Source organism: Thamnophis sirtalis, unplaced genomic scaffold, assembly GCF_051295495.1.
Source record: "Thamnophis sirtalis isolate CommonGarterSnake01/CBP01778 unplaced genomic scaffold, rThaSir2_p1.2 scaffold_2, whole genome shotgun sequence".
NCBI classification, from domain to species: domain Eukaryota; kingdom Metazoa; phylum Chordata; class Lepidosauria; order Squamata; family Natricidae; genus Thamnophis; species Thamnophis sirtalis.
Window position 1 is genome coordinate 122418247 of NW_028261382.1, and position 27032 is coordinate 122445278.

The following is a 27032-nucleotide window of genomic DNA, read 5'->3' on the forward strand; positions in this document are numbered from 1 at the left end:
TCCTCTTGATGATACTGCTAATAGATATGATATGTATAATCTGCATAACCAAACTATCAAGTGTTTACATAATGTATCATTTCTGACTGTGGGAGGAAAGACCTCACAATAGATCTTTATACTGAATGGAAGGTTTAAATATGAAGATATGAAAATATGAAGAGTTAGTGAGGGAACTAAACTTCACCTGTAACATTTCCATACAGCAGTTTAATCACTACATTTTACACGAGCTGCAGTTTGTGAAGCCTTTCAAAAGCTCTTATACTGTGCAATATAAAGTTACCAGATTACGAACTAGGGTGGTTAGGCTATCACCTGAAGAATGGGATTAACCATACTGGCCGGTCAAAACTTGCCAAATAAGCTCCAAAACACATAAATTTCCAGTAATAACAATAGACTACATTTACTACTGTTGCAGTCAATCTACTTGGTTTCCCCCCTCACAATCTTTGGCGCCCCATATCCCTCCGTTGCAATGAGTGTGGCATGCAGGTAAGACCAAGGCATTAGACCTGCCTGGAAAACGGAGGGAGAGATGGCAGCAGAAATGGGGCTGCAGTCATAAGGAGGCAGAAAGAGGGAGGGAAGGAATGGTAGTGGCCAAGACTTGTCCCTGATTTACTCCCATCTTGCTCTTGAGCAGAGGTCCCAAACTTGGCAACTTTAAGACTTGTGGACTTCAACTCCCAGAATTCTCCAGCAGCAGACAGGAGAATTCTGGGAGTTGAAGTCCACAAGTCTTAAAGTTGTCAAGTTGCCAAGTTTGGACACCCTTGGCTTAAAGTATTGAAAATATAGCTTCCACAGCATTGTGTGTGTTTGGCCCAGGGTGGAGTTGTACAACCAGGAATCATCCGCTTGCTGCTGCTGCTGACGGGAGAATTCTGGGAGTTGAAGTCCACAAGTCTTAAAGTTACCAAGTTTGGTCAACCCTTCTCTTGAGCAACAAACAGCATCAAGCCTTATATTAATTGATGTGTCCTTAAGATTTCATATTACTTAATTAAAATAAACATTCATAATTTATTATGTTTTATTATTTGTTGTTTTATATTTATTTGCTGAAAAGATGAGTCTGGTCCATCATCAACTCTCAGATGTGGCCTCACGTGGTATCATATATAAAACAGACTTGCCAACTCCTAAAAGTAGTTAAATATATCCTTAAATTCTTGCTAATAGAATATATTAACAATATAGCAACTGTTTTTTTTTAAGTCAGTTCCTTACCTGTCTGCTGGGTCACCCACCACCTTTCCTCCAGAACCGTTTATGGACTCTTGCCTTGTAATCCCTTGGGATCTACTTCGTTCCAAGGCTGACTGTTCTTGCAGTTTTGTTTTTTTGTCCTGAGGTGCTTTTTCATTCTGCAGTCCTCTAAAACCCTCTTGATCAGACTTCTGTGGGGTGTTAGTTCCGCTGTTATAAAACCAGGCTCCAGATTTCGTGAGGATTTCTTGTTGCTTTCGACATGAATTACACACCCACATTACCTACAAATAATACACAGAAAATATCATCAGTTTTTGAAAGTAATCTTGACAAATTCATACTAAAAGGAGATGTAATACCCTATTTCCCCGAAAATAAGACCACCCTGGATAATAAGCCCAATTGGGCTTTTGAACGCATGCGCTGAAATAAGCCCTCCCCTGAAAATAAGCCCTCCCTGAAAATAGTGCAACACAACAGCCATGAGGAGACCACACTCACCACCTCCTGTACCTCAAAAATAATAAGACCTCCCTGAAAATAAGGCCTTATTTCGGGGAAACACAGTAAATTATTATAGAACATTAAAAATAACATTAAATGACAATGTTTTAAATTAATACAATTTTAACCATTATTTTTTTAAGATTAACTACTTATTTAATCCTATTTAACAAATAAAGTCCAAGCTTATTTTCTTAATACAAGAGCATAAACAACATATCTTATGGAATTTAATCCTTGATAAGAAATTGTCTTAAAATTATAATCTATACATTTTATAAGTATTTATTATTTCTAAAATGAATGATTTTGACAATACTGTCAAATCAGATTCATTTTATTTAACTATCAAATTTTAAGTCAGCTGAAGTTTTCCAGCTAAGCAGTCTGTTTTCTGTAGTATCTCCAGAACCCAATTTTCAAACAAAAATTGCCATTATTGCCCAGCAATTAACATATTATCTTGGATTATAGAAATGAAATCCTGAAATGTTAATAAAATATACATATTTTATTAACAACAACATTATTTTATGCAAGAGACTGCTACATTAAATGCCAAAACCCCAACCCTGAATTCTGAAAAATATTATCAATAGGCTATTTTTATAGAAAACCATGTAAGTGCCCATAACTGTGCCATTGTTTAGTAATATTTTCTCCCAAACTAATAATAGAAAAGTATGAAATCGTCAAGTATTTTACTGGTAGTAAAATGTTGGTAGCACAATCAGAAATAGTAGAATAGTTCATCTTTGTTGATTCAGAGCTTAACAACCAATGATTATCTTTAATCTTTAGTCCCAAAACCTTTCAAGGAGTTTTAGTTATATTAATGTGCCACTGTAATTTGACATCAGAGAAATATGTTTGTTTACTCAGAAAGATGCTCTTTTATCACTTGAAAAACTAACAAAATCACAACCAAGTTCAGAAGAACACAGTCAATTTAGTATTATTGCCAGGCTAACACGCCTGATTTTATAATATCAGTCCTTCCACTTTGCATATATTTCCAACGGGTTCCTCCTAGAATTATAGTTTTCCTATTTTGATGTGTGTTTTTTAAAGATTGAAATTGTAGGTAACCTTCAGGGAAATACTTGAAAATACATAAAACTACATAACAGCCAAAGAGTGGTGCTGTATTTAGTCTGTCTGGTATTATTTTTGAGGTCATTCCAGTTACCCTATCTCCAAGGCATTGTGACTTCCCATCACTTGCTTCATCTCATTTCTCTACTAGAATAATAGTTACACCAGAATCTTATGATGATGGGAAGCATTTTGGATATTTTTTTGTTTTTTAAAAAAAGTCTATCTAAAACGTTCAGAAGAGACATCAAAAATCTTAGAAAAGTTTATTTTTTTAAAAAAAAAATCTTCATAGAAAAGGAAAGAGGATATTGGTTAACAGGTTCCTTTAATTGCTAAATCAAGCGTGCCTCATAACGCCAAGGCCTCTGAATAATTCTTTGGGGTAGATCATACGCAATAGAAGCAGCGGGTAGATAAAGTGGGAAGGAAGGCCAAGAGCTCTCTCATCAGGAAAAGAAAAATAGCCTCAGGCTTCATTCTCTGCAGATCAGCATCCATTTCAGCTGAGAGTAAAGTTGTAGGACCAAAATCAGTTATTACTGCTTGACAGGATCTATTTACCAAAAAAAATAGCAAAAAAAGAAAGAAGAAAATAAACAAACAACTCTTTCAGCTGTTCTGTTCTCTACTGTATGTATCATATAAATTGCACAACTATTTTCCGTATATATTGATACGACTTCTGCAAATAATTTCAATTGTTCTACAATGTCATTGCTCTGCTTGGTATTGGGAGTCCCTCGCAACCGCTTTAAAAAAAACAGGATAGGGAAAGTATGCAGAGCATAGTTTCTGAAATTTTTTCCCAACTCTTTCCCAGTAATGATCATGCAGTCATCTATATTTTTCTCTGTAAAAAATGTTGTGCCTCTGTATATTTGTGCATATCTGTGCACAGCTGAGCTTCTGGTTTCTGGAGCGCACAAGCACGCCGGCCAGCTGGTGTTTGCACCCGCATGCACACCAGAAACTGGAAAACCAGATGACCAGCACACATGCATACATCGGAAACTGGAAGCTTAGCTTCCCAGCACGTGCATGCGCGCCGGGGAACTGCTCTTCCAGTTTCCGACGCTCCCACACGTACGTGCTGGGGAATTGCTCTTCTGGTTTCTGGTGATCCCCATGCACGCACTCCCGTTTTGGCACTTGGTGCCAAAAAGGTTCGCCAACATTGCCATATCCCATTCCCCTTTGCTTATAGGTAACCAGAACATCGCAAATGGCAACCACATGATTGTGGGATGCTGCAACCTCATAATCATAAGCTGGGTGCTAAAAGCCTGGATCGCAATGGCATGATCACGGGGATACTGTGACAGCTGGAATTTTGAGGACTGATTGCATCATAATCCAGTGCAATCCCACAGAGTTGGCCTCCTCAGGGTGCCGTCGGCCAGACAGTGTCGGCTAGCGACCCCCAGGGGGAGAGCCTTCTCTGTGGGAGCGCCTTCCCTCTGGAATGAGCTGCCCCCGGAGCTTCACACAAACCCTGACCTCCAGTCCTTCCGACGCGCCCTAAAAAGTTGGCTTTTCCAGCAAGCCAGCCTGGCCTGAACAGAATAAAATATAGGATTAATTTGGTTGTTAATTTTAATTCAATTTTTTATTTTTTATTGTAAATATCAATTGGGGTTTTTTGGAATACTTTATTTAATGTCCCTTTTAATTTTTGTAATAGGTGTTTTCTTTTATGTTGTACTCTGCCTTGAGTCCTTGGGAGAAGGACGGCATATAAATCCAATAAACCTAAACCTAAACATAATTCAATGTTACCGCACATTGCATGCAATGGTGCAGTACAGCCTGCTTACAGCTCTTCAGGTAGCAGCTCATCTGGCAATTTTAGAACTGGCTCCTTACTCACTGTCGATTTTCTCTCAGAGTCTGAGCTGGCCATGAAAGCACCCTAATATCAACTGAAATTCTAACAAAAATCAGAGATCCAACAAATTTTTATCCTCTTTTGCTGACACTTTCATTTGTCAGAAGGAAGAAGAAGAAGAAGAAGAAGAAGAAGAAGAAGAAGAAGAAGAAGAGGAGGAGGAGGAGGAGGAGGAGGAGGAGGAGGAGGAGGAGGAGGAGGAGGAGGAGGAGGAGGAGGAGGAGGAAGAGGAAGAGGAAGAGGAAGAAGAAGAAGAAGAGGAGGAGGAGGAGGAGGAAGAGGAAGAGGAAGAAGAAAAAGAAAAAGAAAAAGAAGAAAAAGGAGATCTGATAGTGCCAACCTAATCCCTACCCAAATTGGTTGAAGAAGTGAAATGAGAACAATCTACTATTTTGTTGCCTTTTATTCATTTGCACTGTTTTAACTAAATGTATTGCTATGTAAGTTAATAAAAATTAGTTTGGTCATTAAACAAAACAATATAAATAAAAATGGCATAAAAAGATCTTGATACAGCATCCCACTTTTAAAATCATTGCAGTTCTTAAAGGTAAAGGATCACCGTGCACATATGTGCTAGTCGTTCCCGACTAGGGGGATGCTCATCTCCGTTCCAAAGCCGAAGAGCCAATGTTGTCCGAAGACGTCTCCGTGGTCATGTGGCCGGCATGACTAAATGCCAAAGGTGCACGGAACGCTGTTACCTTCCCACCAAAGGTGGTTCCTATTTTTTTACTTGCATTTTTTTACGTGCTTTCAAACTGCTAGGCTAGCAGAAGCTAGGATAAGTAACAGGAGCTCCTTCCGTTATGCGGTGCTAGGGATTTGAACCGCCAAACTGCTGACCTTTCTGATCAACAAGCTCAGCCTCTTAGCCACTGAGCCACCGCGTTCCTTTACAGTTCTTAAATATATACAATAAATTACTATCGTATGTCTGACAAATTTGTGAGAAATAGGGTGAATTAATTACATTAATAATGACAATTAACATTAAGAATAATAATTATGCAATAACTATAATTATATGTTGGATAAATTGTTCACATTTTTTCTCAAATGTCAACATTTTAGAATGTTTCAACATTTTCCCATTACATATCTATATATACCACTTAGAATTTAATTATATTATAATTTGTATTCAAATAAAACAACATTATATTTATATTATACATGTCTTAATTTTAAAAAGTGGAAGATGGATTATTTTGAAAAATAGCAACCTTTTTTTCTCTGTTCAGTTATGTCTGATTCTTACAGACTACCAGGAAAACTCCCTGCAGTTTTCTTGGAAAGGTTTTTAAGAAGTGGTTTACAATTGCCTCCTTCCTTGGGTTGAGAGTAAGTGATTGGTCCAAAGTTTCCCAGCTGGCTTTGTGCCTATGGTGGGACTGAACTTACCATCTCCTGCTTGCTAGTCTGAGCCTCCCACACAACAAACTGGATCTCAATCTTCATTTTCACAGGTCTTTTTTTTCCCTCCTTGTGAGAAACTTCACTATTTATAGCAAAGGATGAGACACCATCTTGTGTTTAATAGTGGTATTGCTGCACTCTGAAATAATAATCTAACATGATTAAAAAACTATCCTCTGCATGTTTACTTAGAAATAAACATTGTATAAGCTGGTATTATCTAGTAATATATTTATAATATCTCTTTTTAATACCAGACATTTTAATTCCTTGCCAAAAATAAAAAGTGTGAAATCTGCTTTTTATAACGTAGAAACAGTAACTTAAAGCTTGATCTAAAATTCCACCCCTTTTTTCAATTCTCTTGAATAAAATATACTTGAAAAATTGTTATTTATTGATCAAGTCACAACTACAAGAATCCCTGACTCAAAAACCAGTTATTTTTGACCTTTCAAAGTTACGACAGCCACAGAGTAGGTAGTTTATGATCTTTAGAGCACTCCTAGCTGTTGTAAATTGTCACACCACACACATCACACAGCCACTTGATTGAATGTTGGACAGTTTAGCTTTGCAACCCATTGTGGCATTCTGTGACCACATGACTGTGATTTTAGTATTTTTTTTCTGGTTTCCGGCATTTTGTTTGCAAATTTCAAGCAAAAAAAATATGCAATCAAATGAATGGGTTCACTTAACAACTGCCATGGAAAAAAGCCATAAAATTCTGGTCATGTGAGTGATTTAACCTACAATTGTAATGATTTATAACCAGATTTCCAGTCCCAGTTAGGCTTGAAAGCTGAGAACTACCTACATGACTATTCTTCAAAGCAACTGTAGATTTAATTTTGGGAAAAGACAACGGAAGGAAACAATACAACAGCCTTCTTCGATCTGTGAAAAGTTGTCATCTAGAAGAAGACTGCAGAGCATTGGACACAAATATAGTCTTAAGTTACAAGAAAGCAGACTCTGGTTGGATGTAAAGAAAAGGAGGCTTTTCTCTGGGAATGGTATTATTACTTTAATTTTAACTTTATTTCATTATTTTATATTAAAAGTCTTATTTCTTTTTGTAGCATATACAAGTATACCATGTGCTAAAATATATAAGGATAGTGATAATTGAGAGTATAAATATTTAAAGAAAAACAAATATGCCAAAATGTTCACTTCTGTACTAACTTTATAAATTTGAATAACGATTCATAAATAACAGAATTACAAAAATAAAAATAGCCTTCAGAACTCATTTTTAATCAATTACCCTATTTTTCAACTAGATATAAATATCTAGAATAGTTTGGTGAAAAGTATTCACTTCCTTTTGGATTTCTGCATTTTTGCTTATCTTTGTCACTGAATGTTATAAAGAGTCTTACTGATGTTATCAGAATATTTTTTTCCCCATTCAATTATGTCAATTCTGGAAAAATGCCTAGACCGGGGATGGCAAACCTATGGCACGTGTGCCACAGGTGGCACAGGAGCTCTATATGTGGGCATGTGAGCTGTCACCCCAGCTCAGCTCCAATGGACATGCGGGCACACCTCCCACCGCTCAGCTGATTGCCACATATGCGGGAGATATGCATTCATGCGTGCGGGGGCACCCCCGTGGAACATTGCTGGTCCCACGAGGCTTCAGGCAGGCATGCTAGGTGCAAAACGGGGCACAGGGGGTCACATATGCATGCGTGAGGGGTCGCACGGGCATACAGGAGAGAGCACGGGTGGGGGTCTCATGCATATACACAGGGGGCAGGGGTATTGCGGGGTGCATTGCATTATGGGTGTAGGCACGCACATACATGCTGTCACAAACGCATATGTGCTTTCGGCACATGAGGATAAAAAGATTAACCATCACTGACTTAAACCAATTCTTGCAGTTTTCTTGACAAGGTTTTTCAGTAGTGTTTTGCCATTGCCATCTTTCTAGGGCTAAGAGCACATGCCTGGCCCAAGGTCAACCAGCAGGCTTCGTGCCCAAGGCAGAACTCAAGCTTATGGTTTCCCAGTTTCTAGCCTATGGCTTAACTGTGCCAGATTTTTTCTCACCAGAATCCTGCTGACTTATAAATGGAATCTGGGTATACAAATAACAGAAAAGAATGCATAAAAAACATTGATATCAGTCTGGAAAAGATTTCAAACCTATTTCTGAAACTCTGGAGTTTAAGCAATCCACGGACAGACAGAAACAGTATTGAATCTTTCAAAGAATGGTTGTTCTGTTAAAATTATGCCAAGTGTGTAGCCTAAAACGATCCAAAAAGTCACACAAAAAATCCATAACACATCCAAGCAGCTTCTGGCATCTCCTGACTTGGCTCATGTCTTCTCCCTCAGAAAAATATTGTGTACATATTGGGATTTGAAAATAGCAAATGGAAGCCATTACTCCCCCAAAAAAAACATTGATGCTCATCTCAATTTGCCAAAATGCACCTGGATGACACTCCCAAAAAAACTTTAGACCACTGAATCAAAAGTAAAACTTTTCAGACTACAATATTGTTATGTCTGGTGAAATGTGAACACTTTGTTCCATAATAAGAAGGTCGGAGTGTTAAGCATATTAAGCATGAAGGAATAAAGTTATGATTTGGGAATGCTTTGTTGCTCATAACCAGGACAATTTGCCATCACTGAAGGAAGCATGAATACTGCCTTGAATCAGAGAGTTCTACAAGGACAGAACAGAATACAGAATAATAGAGTTGGAGGTCTTCTAGTCCAACCCTCTGTTCAAGCAGGACACCTTATAGCATTTCAGATAAGTGGCTGTCCAGTCTCTTTTTAAAAAACCTCCAGTGATGAAGCACCCACAATTTCTGAAGACAAAGCCATTCCACTTGTTAATTGTTCTCACTGTTAGGAAGCTTCTTCTTAGTTCTAGGTTATTCTCTCATTGAGCAGTTTCCATTCATTGCTTCTTGTCTTGCCTTCTAGTGCTTTGGAAAATAGGTTGAACCCCCCCCCCTCTTTTTTGTGGCAGTCCCTCAAATATTGGAACACTGCTATCATGTCATCCCTTGTCCTTCTTTTCTCTAGACTAGACATACGCAATTCCTGCAACTGTTTTTCATATGTTTTAGTCTAGATGTCAGTCCATCTATTTTTAAGCTGAAGCGCAAATGAATCATTCAGTAAGCCAATGTTGTCAAACATATATACAAGTCTATAAGACAATAGCTAAAGATGAATACATTTTGTATTTTGCAGTGGCCTCATCAAAATCCACTTCTAAACCCCATAGAAATGTAGCATCAAGAAAGGAAATGATCAGGAACTAAAAACTCTCAAATGATGCTAGTTAGTTCAGAAGGAATGGATCAAAATTTCTCCCAATGTGAAAGACTGAACGCTAATAATAGGATTTGATTACCTTTATTTGCATTTCAAAATGGTGCTATTAGTTACTGAATGTAAGTGACCTATTTCGTGTTGAATTATGGCATACACTTACATTCCTGTTTGAAGAGCAGGTAGTACCTGTTAAGGATTGTATGCAATACTTCAAGTATTTTTTGGCCAATTCTTTTTATGTAAAATAGGGGGTTTTTTGGACATTGATCAAAGTATACAAATTGTCACAGCTTTACTTTGGCATAGCAATGAATCAAGAAATTAAAAGATGCTTCTTCTTGAAGAGGAAAGCTATGACAAATCTAGGCAGCATACTGAAAGGCAGAGACAACAAAATGCATATAGTCAAGGCTATGGTTTTCCCAGTTGCAATGCATGGCTGTGAAGGTTGGACCATAAGAAAGGCTGACTGCCAAAGATTGAGGCCTTTGAACCAGAGGTGGTATTCTGGCAGTTCGCCCGGGTTCAGGTGAACCGGTAGCAGTGGCAGGAGACTCCGCCGACCTGTCCAGATGTCATCATGGATGCTCTGCACATGCACAAAAGGTTCTGTGCATGCACAGAAGCAGTGCGCATGAGCGAAGCAAGCACGCGTGCATGTACACATTCCAAATTGGTACCGTGTTTTCCCGAAAATACAACCTGTCCTAAAATTAAAGCCTTGCCACATTTTTCACATGGGCAAAAATATAAGCCAATCCCTGAAAATAAACCCCCTGGACAACCCGCCCCCACCTCCGGCCAGGCAGAGCACCGCTCACTGACATAGCGGTATCCTGAAGGCGCCAAGTCGCAGGAGCTGGGGGGAGAAAGGCGCTCACATTGCTTGCCGCCTTCGGGATACCCCTAGATTGGGGAGTAGTGTTCTGCCTGGCCAGAGGGGGGAGTTGCCCAGCTCTCCCTGCAGCAGCCACCGCCGCGCTCCAAGCATAACATCTTCTCCAGTTCCAAACTCCCAAACTCGGCTGTAAGACAGTCTTCCGGACAGAGAGTCTTCCAGCAGCCAGCCCACAACCATAGAGTGTACTCCTAAAGCGGCTGCTGCTGGAAGACTCGGCAGCTGAGTTTGGGAGTTTGGAACTGGAGAAGATGTTATGCTTGGAGCGCGGCAGCAGCTGCTGCAGGGAGAACTGGGCCCAGACATGTTGAGGCTAGGAGGCATGCCTGCTGGGGGCGGAACAGGCGCTCGCGCAACCCCCTTCTCCAGCCCGGCAGAGCTCCATGCACTGAGCTAGGGGGTATCCCTAATGTGCCAAGCTGCGGGAGCTAGGGAGTGGGCAGAGCACCACGTGGCTTGGTGCCTTAGGGATACCCCCTAGGTCAGTGAATGGCGCTCTGCCCGGCTGGAGAGGGGGTTTGCTGGGCGGTTGCTTGTGAGCTTGGTCACCTCATGGCTGCTTCGCCTCTGAGGCTGTGCCCGGCTCTTTGGGAGCCAGTTCGCAAGGGAGCAGCCGCCCGGCAACCGCAAAACAATAAGCCCTCCCCTATAATAAACCCAAGGCCATATTTTGTAAGTAAAAAAAATAAGACCCTGTCGAATTTCGGGGAAACACGGTAGCAAAGCTAATAGGAAACCATTACTTCTTTGAACTTTGGTGCTGGAGAAGACTCTTGCGAGTCCTTTGAACTGTAAGGCGATCAAACCGGTCAGTCCTAGAGGAGATCAACCCTGGCTGCTCTTTAGAAGGCCAAATTCTGAAGACGAAATTCAAAATACTTTGGCCACCTAATGAGAAGGAAGGACCCACTGGAAAAGAGCCTAATGCTGGGAAAGATTGAGGACACAGTAAGAATAGGACACAGATGGGTCGGACACAACTTCACAACTAACAACAACAAAGCAATGAATCTCTTTTCATAATGCAAATATGTAGTCATGAACTTAACAAAGGAAGATTCAAGAATGCAGTTCAAATATGTTTACTACAGATGAGAGAAGTAATCTTATAACTAAGATGAACTAGGAATTTAGGAACCTAGCAATGCTTATGTTAGCTTCAGATTAAAGATTTTTTCATAATCACAGACTTTGGCCACCTGGTTTTCAGCCTTGAACTCTGAGGACACCTGCACAGCATTTTGATAATGGGCTTGTCTGGCCTCAAATGCTTTACTTCAGTTATTTATGATTCAACCCTCACATGAATTAATAATAACAATGTTTGATTGGCATTATAGCATTAGCATTTAGACTCATGTGCTTCACTGTACTTTACAGCCCTCTTTAAGCGGTCTAAAGAGATAGCATATTGCCTCCAACAATCTTGGACCTTAGAAGGATGGAAGGTTGAATCAACCTTGAGCCTGGTGAGATTCGAACTGCCAAATTGTATTATATTTTGTTTATGTTGTTGTTGTTGTTATTGTTGTTGTTGCTGATGTTGTTGTGAGACCTGAACCCTAGGGGTAGAAAATAGAACTGCAATTAAATTCTGGCAGGTTTGTTTGTGGTTATCCATTTAGATAGTGTTGTAATGTATGCTACAGCATATAGAATCAATCAAAATGTGTTACATTGCAAACAGAATAACAGAGTTAAAGAGATGGAAGGGATGTTGGAGGTCTTCAAGTCCAAGACCCTGCCCAAGACAGGAGCCCTTGTACCATCCCAGAAATTGGTTATCCAATCATTTCTTGAAAACCTCCAGCCATAGAGAATCCACAGCTCCAAAAGGCAAGTTATTCCACTGATTAGTCATTCTCATTGTCAGGAAGTTCTTCCTTATTTCTGGGTTAGATCTCCCTCTAATGAGCTTCCACCAATTGTGTCTTGGCCGGCCCTCAGGTGTTATGGAGAATAAATAGATCCCCTTCTTCCCAGTGACAGTAGCTTAAGTATTGGAAAGCAGCTGTCATGACTCCCCTAAGCCTTCTCTTTTTAGGCTAAGCATACCTAGTCTGTATCATAAGAATAAAGGGAACAGAACATTATCCTGAAAAGGTAGCAGGGGTGGGTTCCAGCAGGCACTACTCTGGTTTTGCTCGTGTGTGTGCTGCGCATGTGCATGCACAGTGCAATTAAAATTGCTCTGTGTATGCACAGAACTGAAAAATAAGAGAACCAGAGAACTGGTTCGGGGCGTGGAAGGCCTGGGTTGCTGCCAGTTCCAGCGACCCAGAGTGCCAAACCACTACCGGTTCGGCTGAACTGGTCCAAACCAGTAGGAACCCACCACTGAGAGGTAGGATACTGGGAACCATAAGCTCAGCTATCTATACATTGGACTCACGGCCCTCCTTCTCCTTTTGAAGAAATGTCATGCAACCAGGTTCTGACAACAGTGAACTTTTCTCTGAAAGAGGTGGTAGTTTATTCGGTTTTTATTTGATTTGTTTGTCATTCATTTCTCCTAGTTCCACTGGCTCTAAAGAAGGTGGTTGCCTGCTCTAGTGGTGGGTTCTGGATCCCAGTGCAACCGGTGAGGTGCAACGGGGCCAGGCACCCACCACATGAATGTGTGTGCATATGTGCATTACTGCCTGCAATGCTCCGTGACACTCCAGCTGCTTGGAAGAGCGTCACGCAGGCTCCGTACACTCTGTGCATGTGCGCGGAAGCCCCAAACAGCTCAAATACAGGTAAGGAGCAAGAGCGGGCGGGTGGGCCCTCCGGAGCACTGTACCGGAACGGTATCTGGTGCTCCGAGCAGGCATCGCTACCCTTGTATCAGGGCATACCAGTCGTAATCCAGCACTGGCCAGCTCCCCTTATAGGACCTGACCATGTTGAATAATTTTTCTCTTGTTTCTAACCTTCCCTTTCTAGCTTTCGTTCAAGGAACAAGTGGCAGGTATGGCCAAAACTTTGCACAATTTATTTTTATATGCCAGGTGAGACCTTTCTTTAATTGAAGGCTCCACTCAAGGTCTCTCACCTCCCGACTAGATTACTGCAATGTGCTCTATGAGGAACTACCCTTGAAGAGCATGTAGAAGATGCTGATGGTGTGTGGACACTGAGGGAGGGGGAAATCAGGCAGCTATGAACATATCACGTGTGGTATGTTATAGCTTTGCACGTGAATTGCCTTGTCAGTATGCTTTTAAGTGCAAGTCAAAATTGTATGTCTTCCTCATTCAGCATTGTCATAACCTTGAAAGGTTGCTGAATGAAACCTTTCAATATAAATAAATCAATAAAATAGATAAGCAAAAGTAGTATTCCACAGAATTACACTTATTTGAGATTATAAATCTGTTCCTTGCCAATAAAATAGTGTTGACTGAAGAATGCCATTTGACCTGAGCTGCTTCTTATTCTCCTTCTTATCAACTGTTATTTTTAGAAAGATATATAGGAGAAACAGTGTTTATTATAAAGTATAACCAGGGACCAATGCCACTAATTTTAACTACCAGACTATAGATTCAGTACTTTTAATTTTATACATTTATATCATTCCCTGTAGTTATTGCAATGATCAATAACTTCCTACTTCTTTCTAAGCATCATATTTCAAGGATATTGATGATGAAAGAAGATATTTTTACCCTAGAACAAAGAGAATTAAGAGTCCTGCCAAAAAGAGTCAACTTATCTTATGTTGCTCCACAAATGCTAGAATTAGATCCTAAACCACAAAACTGAATTAAATGCAATAAATAATAATGATAATTCTACTACCCACTAGATATCATTTTAACTGAAAACAATACACAGTAGTAGACTACCATATATAAAAGTAGAGACATTTCTCTCAAACTCCAAGGGGGGGGGGGGCGGTGAAAGTTATATAAAATTTTGTGTAAGGGGACATGATGTAATGTAACATCTGTGTCTCTGCTCTGACAGCTCAAGGGAAGGTGGAGTATGTAGTACATTCTGAAAGATTAATTATATGATCGGTTCGTTAGAAGACAAAACTCAGGAGACAGTACTTTCTTATTTTCAGAAGTACTTAAACAGAGACTATCAGCTCTGTAATTTCATACGTCTTGCAGGTTCTGCATTAAAAACAAAATGGGGACTACTTTCACGATTCCTTCCAAATTTGACAATGTGATTGTGCTTAGATAGCCTGAGGTATGGAATTCTTTCTAGTCCAGTTCCTTTGGGAATTAATTGCAGGGATTTAAATAAAATAGCTTCAAAATCAGTATCTGGATCAGTGGTGGGTTGCTAACCGTTTTACTACCAGTGCGCTCGCACGCGTGCTCAATGCAAAAGTGTCCAGGCGATGGGTGGAGCATCCCGCTGCCACCACTACTGGTTCGACCGAACCAGGCCGAACCTGGAGCAACCCTCCTCCGATCAGGATCTATGTGGAGTACTAGAATCAGTCTTTCACAGTATGATGGAGCTATAAACTATTTTTTCCTCTTTTGCTATGTCTACTCCTTGCTTTATAATCAGTGATTGCTTTGTTAATCTCAAAAAATCCATTGATCTTATATGACACCAATGACAATTGTAAGGTAAATGAGGTAACACATAAAAGTATAGGTTCTGTTTCTGCTACATTAGACAAATGAACCTATTCTTTCTTAGCATATAGTTACCCAAAAAGCTATTGATAAGATCTGGATGGTCATGTTCATCATATTGATGAATGTGTCTCCCTTGAACCTCTTCCTTCTTCCCCCATCTAGTTCAGGACTATACAGTCTCTTATTTAGGCCTTTTCTCTGGAATGTTCTGAGTCCGCCCTAGGAAACGCTGTGCTCTCACCAACATTCTCTCCATCCTCCTTCAGGTACACATTCCCTCAACATTCATGACCATCCTTCATTTTTAGGTGAAACAAACCAAGATGGACAATAATTGAATATACAAGTGGTCGCATGAAACTGTCCAAAAATGTGTCTATGTGCTTCGGTATCAGTTGGTGGAATTCATTCTATTCTACTTGTCAAAAGAACTCTCGCTATATTGATTAGGAAATTATATCTGCTAATGTACAACTGCACTAACTGTAGAATTCAACATAAGCACAAATTTATTATATTATATTTATTACATTTAATCCAGCAAGGAAATTGAGTGTGATCAATTCCCTTGCTGGATTAAAATATAATAATCCTATCACTTTCCAAAGTGGCTGGATGACATTATGAAGAAGTAATTATAACCACTGATACATTCAAATGAATTCAGCACAAATCTTCAGTAGCCAGTATGCATGGAGACAACTCTTGTGATAATTACTTTGGAATTAAATCACTGTTATACTGAGTTTTAAACTTCATGCTTTTTTTAAAAAAAATAGCACATCATAGACTCCCATTCTTATCTCCATGCTTACAAACCCAACCATGTCTTAAGGGTCTTCTGAAACTCCAGGAGGATTGGTACCAATCTAATCTTGGAAGGAATAATGTAGTAAGCAACAATAGTCCAAAAGTGCAGTAAGAAGCAACAACAGTCGAAAAGGCCCAACAGTCCTGCAAGATGGCGTTATTTAATTGATGGGACATGCAGGATGTACTTCTTGCTAGATTAATAAGACATGTGGGGGGAAAAGGAGGGGGTGGTAGTCCTTCAAATAACCTGGTGAAATTCAGGAGGTTCTCACAGGTTCTGGAGAACTGGTAGCGGAAATTTTGAGTAGTTCGGAGAACCAACAAATACCACCTCTGGCTGGCCCCAGAGTGGGGTGGGAATGGAAATTTTGCAGTATCCTCCCCCTGGAGTGGGAAGGAAATGGAGATTTTGCAGCATCCTTCCCCTGGAGTGGGGTGGGAATGAGATTTTGCAGTATCATTTCCCGAGGAGTGGGGAGAAAATGGGGATTTTGCAATATCCTTCCCCTGCCATGCCCACCAAGCCACACCCCACAGAACCAATAGTAAAAAACATTTTGAATTTCACCACTGGGTTGGACTAGAAGACCTCCAAGGTCCCTTCCAACTCTGTTATTCTATTCTGTTCTACTTAGGTGCAAGCTCCAAGTTAAGCTAAAGAAAAAAGCTGATCAGTTTCCATGATATGAACTTGAAACGAAGCAAGATAGAAAAAGTTATTAATACTTTGACCTTGGATGTTAGAGAAGACTCCCAACAATACTGCGGACAGCCAAGAAAACAAACCAGTGAATCATTGAAAAAACAACTCAGAGTTCTTACTCAAGGCACAAATGACTAGGCTTAATTACCCTACATTATGTGAATTACCCTACATTACATTATATGGGTTGTACATGACTTCGCAAATAACAACAATAGCAACATGCGAAGACCCAATTCTCTGGAAAAGTCTCTGATGCTAGGAAATGGGAAAAGTAAGAGAAGACTATGACCAGCAACAAAGTGGCTGGACTTAATTACAGTGATACTTCTCATTAGGATTACAAGGCTGGATTAAAATAGAAGACTGCTTGGTTTGCCTGCTCAGAAGTGTAGCAGAGGTCTCTGATCCCGGAGGCTGTAGCTTCCATTGATATGTATTTCGAGACTGGATAAAGGGTTTTGGACGCTCATAATTAAACATGCTGGGTTGATACATAGAGGTCACATATGGGATACTTGAAAGAATGGTTAGGGATTGATCATCACAGAAAAAATCTATCAATGGCAGCGGTGTCAAACTCTTGATATGCTGTCATCACATGACATATCACACTTTTTCCCCCTTCGCTATACCAGGGGGTGGAGGTGCCCAGCGTGCGACACATCCAGGACATAAGCCGCGAGTTTGATGCCTCTGAGCTATGGCATTGTTAGTAGTAAAAAAAAATATTCATGGGAAATAATCAATTTAAATTGGAGAAATCCAAACCTATTTCCCTTATTCAGCAACATTTACATTTTAAAAAGCTGGAGGAACTTGTTCCTGGCTCCCCATTTTTATGACTCAAAAAGCTAGTATGATATTAAAAAAAAACTGCTTCGCAATGAAAATGGAGATAAAATCTAACCACCCTAATTACTCTTTTTAGTTCATAAAGAATTTAGAAGTGTTTCAGTGCTGATTCGCACTTGGAACATCATAAATGCTAAAAACAGAAGTACTATCTTCAAACACCTAGGCACGTGTAAAAGAATGTGCTATAATCAGAACAGCCTTCAGATGTGAATATTTATCTTCTCTTAAAATACTTCACGAGAAAACACAAGTCTATGTTGCTCATGAATGGTGTGAATTAATTTTCAGTCATGCATCCTTGATAAGTATTCAGGTTTATTCATGGATTACTTTATTTCCATATTATTATTCCCTAGCTAGATGCCATACAGTATGTGGAACTATATTAGTCCCAGAGAATTCAGCCAATACAGAACCTATAAAGTTGTATACTAAAACATCTGAAAGGTGATTTACTGTATTTTTCAGAGTTTAAGACACACCTTTTTCCCCTCTAAAAGAGCATGGAAATGTTGGTATGTCTTATACACCGAATACAGCCATTTTGGCCTCCGGAAGCCCCACCCCCGCATCCCATTTTTGTAAAAAACGGGCTGTTTTTCGCAAAAAAAGGAGACTTTTTTCCCTTCCCTCAGCCCCCAGCAGGCTTCAGCAGGGATGGGACAAGGCAGAAATGGGGGCATTTTTGCCTTGCCCCAGCCCCGCTGAAGCCTGCAGAGTGCCGCTGGGGGCTGAGGGAAGGCAAAAACTTTTTTTTCTTACTTACCTCTTCAAATCTTGGTGCGTCTTATACACCGTCTTATAGTCCAAAAAATACAGTAATTCTGGCAGTAGCTATTTATTCCCCTCTTCACTATCTTGAGTCTGTGATTCATTTTGTTAATAAAACTGTTTTAAGTTGTTAACTAAAATATGCAAATATCCTGAGCAGACCGTAACAGAAAAAGTCAACAAATTAGTAGAAATAAATTAACAGAATTTAATAAAATTATCAGTGCAGTTAAAATGCATCAATGTCTATATTTTCCAGCAAGTACATATTCAATATTAATTGGAAACTATATGTTAGTCTACTATTCTGTTTTGGTAACATGCTACTATTCATTTAATATATCATTTTTGAATTATATGATTAATCTTAAATAACAGCAAATAGCAAACAAAATTCTATGATTATTTATGACTACCTAACCAATTAAATTGTTACCTAAACACTTGATTTCATGGAGAAAATCTATGTTGTCATTAGAAATAAAAAATGACAGCACATATCAATCAATAAAGTACTTGATTTTTTTAAAAAAACCTATTCTACTAATAGTTAAAATAGATACTGAGCATTTTCTGATTAAAACTGACAAAAACTCTCCAAATATGGGTTTTATAATTAAGTTTCAAATATGTAGATCATTAAAAATGTTATTTCTATGACATTTGGTGATAGTGGAAAATGAAAATATGTAAAAATATTTATAGTAACTGTACTTTAGTAAATATACCCATTTAATAAATTTTAGTAAATATACCCTTTTAATAAATTTCATTTGCGCATGGAGTTTATTACATAAAAAAACATTGCAACTGCTATAAATTGTTATATATGTCAAAAATTTATTGCTTTATAAATTCAGAGAGTTTTTTAAGCCAGCTTACTGAGCAAATTATTTTACTAATATTAAAGACCGGCTAAATCATAACATTCACCCTCAAAAATCAGTCCACACAAATTAAGAAATGGATAACTACCTGAATTCCTTTCTTTTTTCTTGATCCTATGGAGGCATCTTTTGATAATTAAAGCAATTGCAACTGTAATTATTCCTTTACAGGATTTTATTTTTAAAAAATAGAAATGTCATTTTACAGACTTAGTTAATTTAAGCCTAAATTGCTTCTTCTAAACCTATTCTTCATAGGTAGTTTTCTCTTAAATACAGGAGGTAAATAAAAGGCTGCTCTAAGTATTAATTACTGTTTCAAGCAAAAAAGGAGGATATCCATTTGCAAGCAAAGATGTATAAGTAATTCCCAAATTTAAAGTACTAGCTATTCTAATGGAATTGTCTAGACAAAATTCTAATCACAAAGCCCAGGCAAAGGCTAGATACATTCAACTTGATTCTCATGTCTTCATTATCTATCTAGCAATCTGTCTATCTATTCCTCAGCCGGCTTTCCAGCAGCTGAAGCCAAATCTATCTTATTAAATGTTAATAGCCTGCTACTGTGGCATGAAGTCCAACTGTACTCAAAAGACTCTTAGGTGTGCTATTACACACCTGTGGTTAAAACAACGGGCGGCTTAGCTAACTTTTATAAAGGCATATGACCGAAACCTAACAACATTTGATATTGTTTAAGAATGCCTCACCAGGTGGCAAATACAACTCAACACTCAAACATCATTCTGGCTGTAGAACTGAAAAGACTTTAACCTATGCTTCCACTAGGTTATAACATTTATAAGTTATAAAGGAATGCTTTATGGTAGAGTTAGAGCCTTCACTTTGCTGTGTATGTCAATCAAATAATATAAGTATCATCTCAGAGTCACTGCCCTTAACAAATTAATATAATTTTAACATTCAACCTCCAGAGTTGGTTTGTGTCTTTTTTGCTAATTTCTTTTGCTCATTGCCCTGGATCCATAGTTTATATATTAGTAGAATTCATATGTTAGGAATTCACAGAATGTCTTAACGGTGATATTGAGTTCCTGAATGGAAAAAGGAATATACCTAATAAATAAAACCACTTCTTTTGCCAAAATAAGTTTTAAAAGGTTACTTTCAAGTTAACCTATTTTTAATCATAGTGTCCTGTGTTACCCAAATCTAGGACAGCGGGTTAATCTGTGACAGGCTAATTTATAACCTCTCAATTTGCAAAACAGTCACCGGATCCATGGATAAGGTAGTTCCAGCCAAGCCTTGGTGCATCACGCAAACATACTTACTGTGACCCAAATTAACAAAATATAATAGGAGGTAAGTGATCTCATTAATTAAAAAAATGTTTTTTCCAAGATCATTACAAGGATAAAATAATATAGAGATTATCTTGTATTACTGTAAAATAGCTACCATTTTTGTATGTTATTGATCCTTCAGCCAAAGAGAAATAAAGCCTATGTATATCTCTTAGCTATTTTTCTTAAAAGTTAAATATTTGCATCTGTTTTTATAGACGTAACTGGCTTTCACTGGTTTTAGAGAGATATGGAAGAAAACAGGCAAGTAGGAATCAGAATGGACAGTGTTTATTGGCAAATTAAATAAATATTAGATTCAGATAGCATTTACTCAATTTTCTTAAACAATTCAAATGTGAAAGCACATCTATAATTGAGCATGGAGAGATGCAGCATACTAGGGCCTTCTTTTGCTCTGGTGCAATCGGGGCTTTCTTTTGCATGCCTGCATTTTGGCAGTAGGCAGGGCTGGGTGACGGGGCAGCTAATGGCAGGAGGTAAGCAGGTGGCCCAAACGGCAGAGATGGGGGGGAATAGGTGGATGGAGGGAACTTTTCCTTATTGAAGTTTGGGACTGGGAGGCACCAGGTCAGGAGTCTTCAAATAACCGTCGGTGGGATCTGGTTAACAACAGCAAGAAGAACTGCTGGGATTGCAGTTGCTAAGTAATGGGATCACTGAAGTCACTCTTTACAACCTTATAACTTCAAGGGACATGGTGGCTCAGTGGCTAAGACTTGTCAATTAGAAAGGTCGGAGGTTCGAATCCCTAGCGTCGCGTAATGGAGTGAGTTCCTGTTACTTGTCCCAGCTTCTGCCAACCTAGCAGTTCGAAAGCATGTAAAAATGCAAGTAGAAAAAATAGGGACCACTTTGCTGGGAAGGTAACAGAGTTCCATGCACCTTTGGCATTTAGTCATGCCGGTCACATGATCACGGAGACATCTTTGGACAGCGTTGGCTCTCTGGCTTTGAAACAGAGATGAGCACTGCCCCCTAGAGTTGGGAACGACTAGCACATATGTGCGAGGGGAATCTTTACCTTAACAGTATTAGAAATTCTGGTCCCAACTGCTGTTATAACTCAAGTATACCGATACCGGGACCATTAGCTTTTTACGTTGCTGAATTTAAATATTCATTTTTAATATTGCTTTCTTGTGCAAATTTCATGCCCCCCTCAATTTCAACCCACAAAATCTGATCTGTCAAATCAGTAAATATTTTTAATCAAGATACAAGTATCTGTAATTTTTTTAAAATCATGTTTTAGGTTTAAGAGAATGTTTGTTTATTTAACCTACATGATTAGCCAAAACTTTGGGTAGTTCACAATAAGCCAGACAAGAATCTGGCTCCCAACCAATGGTGGGTTGCAGGCGGTATGTCCTGGTACACGCGTAGCGGTGCCTGTCAGAAGCAGCAGCCACCATACCGGAACAGTGCTTTGGAGGACCCGCCTGCCCACATTCGTTCCTTACCTGCATTTGAAGGAAACGGGCCATCTGTGCATGCGCGCGCAGCATACGGCGCCTGCACGATGCTCTGCCAAGCAGCTGGAGTGTGCAGACAGTGGGTGTGCATGCATGCGCAGCGCGCATGCTCATGGTGCATGCCCGGCTCCCGTTGCAGCGTATCTGTTGCAACGGGAGCCAAAACCCACTACTGCTCCCAACCCAACACTCTATAATACATCAACAGTCCCCCTAGACTCCAAACTCACCCTATCCCAATGGTTAGGGGGGAAATCAGCTTTCATGGTCTTCCAAAATTTTTACTTCAGTGTCAGTGTTTCAAGTTTATTTTCAATTTTTACAATCATTAATATTAATCCTAAATTCTAGCAGGCTGATAAATCTTCCTTTTGTCAGGGACTACAGTGTAAAGCAGCAGAATGAGAAAACTCACAATACTTCCTTCGCCACTTAATTTCAGCCACTGGTTTTCCTTGATCATATATAGAGTGACATGGGAGTTCACAATAGGTCAGATCAGAAGCTGTATTTTCTGTACAGGGGAGGTGTATATCTACCAAAATAAACTGGGACAGTGACTTGCCTCCAAATATTTGTCTCAACCAGTACTTTAGATGACACAGCCATGATCTATCTCAAGAGATGCATTTGTAACTGTTATATAGTGCTATATGGTAGGATTATTCCCTCTTCTCCTACTGCTCAAATTCAAATCAAAAGTATTACAAAAATGCATCATTGTTTTGTAATTCACATCTAGTTTTCAGAGGAAAAATCTGCTGAGATCTCAGTAGATTTAAACATATCTTGGAGTATGTAGTAATAGCAATAGCGTTTAGACATATTCTGCTTCACAGTGCTTTATAGCCCTCTCTAAGCAGCTTACAAAGTGCATATTGCCCCAACAATCTGGCTCCTCATTTTATTGACCTTGGAAGGACAGAAGGCTGAGTCAACCTTGAGCCTGGTGAGAATCAAAGGGCTGGCAATCAAGCAGAATTAGCATGCAATACTGCATTCTAACCACTGCACCACCACGGCTCCTAGTAATAAAATTATTATACAAAACAACCATGAGTGAGTGAGAAACTCCTTAAATATGTCCCAATGATGAAAGTAAGTAAGAATTATAGGTATAGAAACCATCATATGTGGGGGCAGGGAGACGACAACAGTATATGACAATACAGTAGTTTAGTTCATTGTTAGATCACAATTGTGGAATATATATTTATTTGTTCATAGATGCATACATCTAAATACTCCTAAAATTCTTGTAACTGTTGAATACTTTATGATATTCAGATGGGTAAAACAGTGCATCATAGGGAAAAACTCTGTTTAAAAAAAGTATCTTAAGTGAGCTAACATACAGAATGCCGGGACAATTACTCTTGAGAAAATGAAATCTGGGGATATTTCTTTTACCATTTCAGTGGTGCTGCACCACTGCTGTTCAGCACTATGGTGTGCTATGCTCAGCCATGGATATGTGATCCTTATTTTCAATGTTTCTTGACAGCTTTCCACAGGTTGCTGGGGGACATGGAACAAATTGATATAATTGTTGATGCTCCTTGCCATATTCCCATTATCAAAGTATTTGCATGTGGGAAACTTTCAGGGGGAAAGTAAATGGAGAAAGTTGCACCTTTCTCAAGTTAGTCTACACTTGTGCTGAACTGGCCTTTTGTATATTCTCTTGCTCCCTTCCTCACCCAGCAGCAGCTATTTAAGGGAAGGGAAGGGGAGGGGAGGGGAGGGAATGGGAATATGGTTTCCAATGCTCACTGCCAGCTTTCCACAAGGAAAGCACATAGGAAAGCTGACAGGAAGTTAGAAATCTCTCCCACACACACTGACTTTCTGCCCAGCCAGGCTCCTTCTGTTTCTCTGTTTAGTAAGTAAATATCACATGGATATTTCTGGACTCAAAAGTGTTTAGAATCATAGACTAGCAGGAATAAATAAACAATTAAAAGCAGAGCAACACTTTAAAATATGCTGTTGTTTGTGTGATACAAAGTAATTAATAACTGCCTGCACATTTAGTCAAAACTTGCAAATAAACATATATGTCAATATAAAAAAAATATGAAACAATATGGAAAGTGATATTTAAGCCTTCTAGTCAACACCTTGACAGAAGGTGACAGATGGAGAGAATTAAGCACATGACTGAGAAGTAATTATAATCTTTTTTTCCTTTGGAGTTTGGACGAAGATACAAGAGAATCATTTATCCTTGATTTGAAAATAAACATTGTACATTTTATTTACTTCATCAAGGAAACTGAAGTAGCAAGAATATTGGGTGAAAGTAGCCACATAACGTTGAATGTTAATAAAAAGAGGGAAACTAAAGCTGAATATAATTGAATACATAGGGATTAGAAAACCCATTTTAATCCATTTAGGAATTGGACTCAGTGCCTATTGGCCTCATCCAAGCTACTAAATATATACTACTAAAATTCTTTGTGTTTGTAACATTTAACTGGACAGAACAGTGCATCATAAAGGCAAAACTTTTTGAAACAAGGTACCATATTTTTCAGAGTATAAGACGGACCTTTTTTCAGAAAAGAGGGTGAAAATCTGGGTGCATCTTATACACTGAATACAGCATTTTTTGCCTCCCGAAGCCCCGCCCCTTCACCAAAATGGCTGTGCATACCCTTATGGAGGCTTTCATAGAGCCCCTTGGGGTTGGAGAGGGCAGAAATGAGCAAAAAACAGGGCGTTTTTGCCCCCCATCCCCCAGCAGCACTCTATAAGCCTCCATAAAGCTATGCATGCAATTTTTTTGACAAAAAACGGGCCCGTTTTCTTATTTTCTTTTGACCCCCCCCCCCCCAAATAAGCGCTTAGCCTTATTTTCGGGGAGATCTTATTATTTTTGAGGTTGAGGAGAGGGCGAGCGTGGTCACCTCAGGGCTGCTTCTGTGTTGCAATATTTTTGGGTAGGGCTCATTTTTGGAGGAGGGCTTATTTAGTGCATGCGCTTAAAAGCCTGATTGGGCTTATTATCTGGGAGGTCTTATTTTCAAGAGAAAAAGGTATCATAAAGTATTTTATCACATAATATATCATAAAATATCTCCTGTAGTAAACTCTTGGTGTTTGACAACTCTATACAGTTCAACATGGGCTATTTTTAAGGCAGAAAAATCTCTCTACATTTTTAAGATTTTTTTCCAGTGAAGACAGGATATTAGCAGCTCTGCTGATGTTGAAGGCATGGAGGAATTTGATGAAGAATTTTCTCTGAAATGATGAACCAAGGGTCACAGGTTGCTTAGTAATAAATATATTTAATTTTAGCAATCTCTGAATGAAATCAAATTTTGTTTTGGGCCCACCCACTACAATATGTAGTGCAGTCCCAAGTATGCCAATTAAAGTGTGTGGGCCTTACAAATTGTCAAAGGAAATCCAAGGAAAGGAGGAATCAGAATACTAATCAGTTTGGGGGAAATGGTACAAATGGGTAGATGATAGAAATAAGAAATTGGGAAATGTAAAAGTAATGTATAGTAGAAGAATTAGGATATAGCGATAAGAAAATGGGTAGGAAAGATAAGATACACTAATGTAAGAAAAATATATACAATATATGCAATATATTAAAAGCAATATGATAGTCTAATATAAATGGCTAAACATAAACAAGTAAGGAAGAGTACATGACAAGGAATGTAAAACTGGAATGTATAGGACGGGAAACAATAACTGTAAAGATGCACCAATAGGTATCTGCTGTGCGATGGAACGTTTAGTTCCAGTGTTGTTTGTGTATGTTATGTGTTTGTTTTTGTTGATGTGTTTAAGTGCTTAAAATATTTTTTCAAATAAAGTGTGACTTGCAAAAATGGTAGACAAATGAAATAATCAACATCAGAATAAAAGTTTATATAACATGTAACATACCTTGTTTGAACGTAAAGATACTCGTCCTCCGCAACGTGCACAAAATTTAGTTTGGCAATATGAACAGTTATGGCCACAGCCATCAGCAAATTTTGTTTTGTGACAAATGCCACAGGTTGGAGCATCGCCCTTCTGTTGTTGTTGCTGCTGCTGCTGCTGCTGCTGTTGCTGCTGCTGCGATTCTTCGCCCATTTTCTTCACCTGTTCTTTATACATTTCAAACTGTTGGTGTAGTTTCCTGCACGCACCCAAAAAAAAAATTGTAGATAAATATTCATATATATGTAAAAGTACCAAAAAAAATGTTTAAAAAAAATTATACTGAGTTTATTTTTTTAAAAAGTGAGGATGCATTATCCTAATGAAGATAAATTTGGTTGTTGTTTTCATGCAATGAATTAACAAGAGCCTGGTGTTATCTTCAGCATAAGTGCTTCCTCCCTTGAAGGTAATGTCTAAAATCTTAAAGCAATAAATACACACCATTCCACTCTATTGTCTCTATTATGAGAAGCTAGCCTACATGGAACAGCAAATAGATTATGAGGATATGCATCCATTCTACGGAAAAAATAAATTAGGTGACCTCCAGGTTACAAAATTTTCCTAAGAAGAGAACATTCATTTTGCTGGTAATATTAACAATCCTCTCAGCAATCCTAAAATTAATAAAGCTTTATTTTTTGTGAAGGTAATACTTAGCTCCTGTGATTACATAGACATAGAAAATTTTTCTTGGCAGCAATAGGAGAAAATGCACCATTGCCTTCTGAGATGTTTTTCAATTTCCCAGTGTGGCCTAAACCCCTAGAATTTCCTGCTAGCCTCCAATGGAAGTATTAAGCAAGCCTGATTAGGTTTAGCTTCCAGGTCCCACCACTTCACCTCTTCCATAACCTGGGCCCTGCATTTTCAGTTCATATCATTTCCATAGATATGTTTCCATGGTTCTATTATACTTTGACTACCTCTTTTCCATAACATTTCAAGTATATTTCTTTATCTGAAAAACAGAAAAGTATGGGACTATTTATAAATCTTGGGAGTGACTGACAGTTCAAGTATTCCAGAAGTAGATTAAATGATTTTCAATCTGTATTATATATACAGTACATTGAAAATTGTGGATTATCAAATATAGGATCTACTTTCCACTCTCTATATGAGGCAGAAGGGATATAAGCTTTTTAGCTCTGATTTTGTATATAATGTACATAAAATGTATACATTCTAATCACATAAGGTCAATAACACATGAAACAGTTCATGAAGACTATTTAGACTCATATTGAGCATATGCTACAGATCAGATTTGGTAAAAAGAAGAAATTATCAGAAAGAAAGTTGGAAACT

The 27032-nt window shown here is 38.7% G+C and overlaps 1 protein-coding gene across 5 annotated transcripts in view; it reads right to left on the reverse strand.

Annotated features, from left to right (window-relative positions):
* Positions 1 to 27032, reverse strand: part of RIMS2 (regulating synaptic membrane exocytosis 2) — a 293405-nt gene that overhangs the window by 215841 nt on the left and 50532 nt on the right. For all 5 annotated transcript variants that reach the window (XM_087706787.1, XM_087706790.1, XM_087706791.1 and 2 more), the window contains exons 2-3: positions 25680 to 25917; positions 1237 to 1499 (exon numbers count right to left, since the gene is read on the reverse strand). In XM_087706787.1, coding sequence (XP_087562913.1) covers positions 1237 to 1499; positions 25680 to 25917 — 501 coding nt within the window. The remainder of the gene's footprint in view (positions 1 to 1236; positions 1500 to 25679; positions 25918 to 27032) is intronic.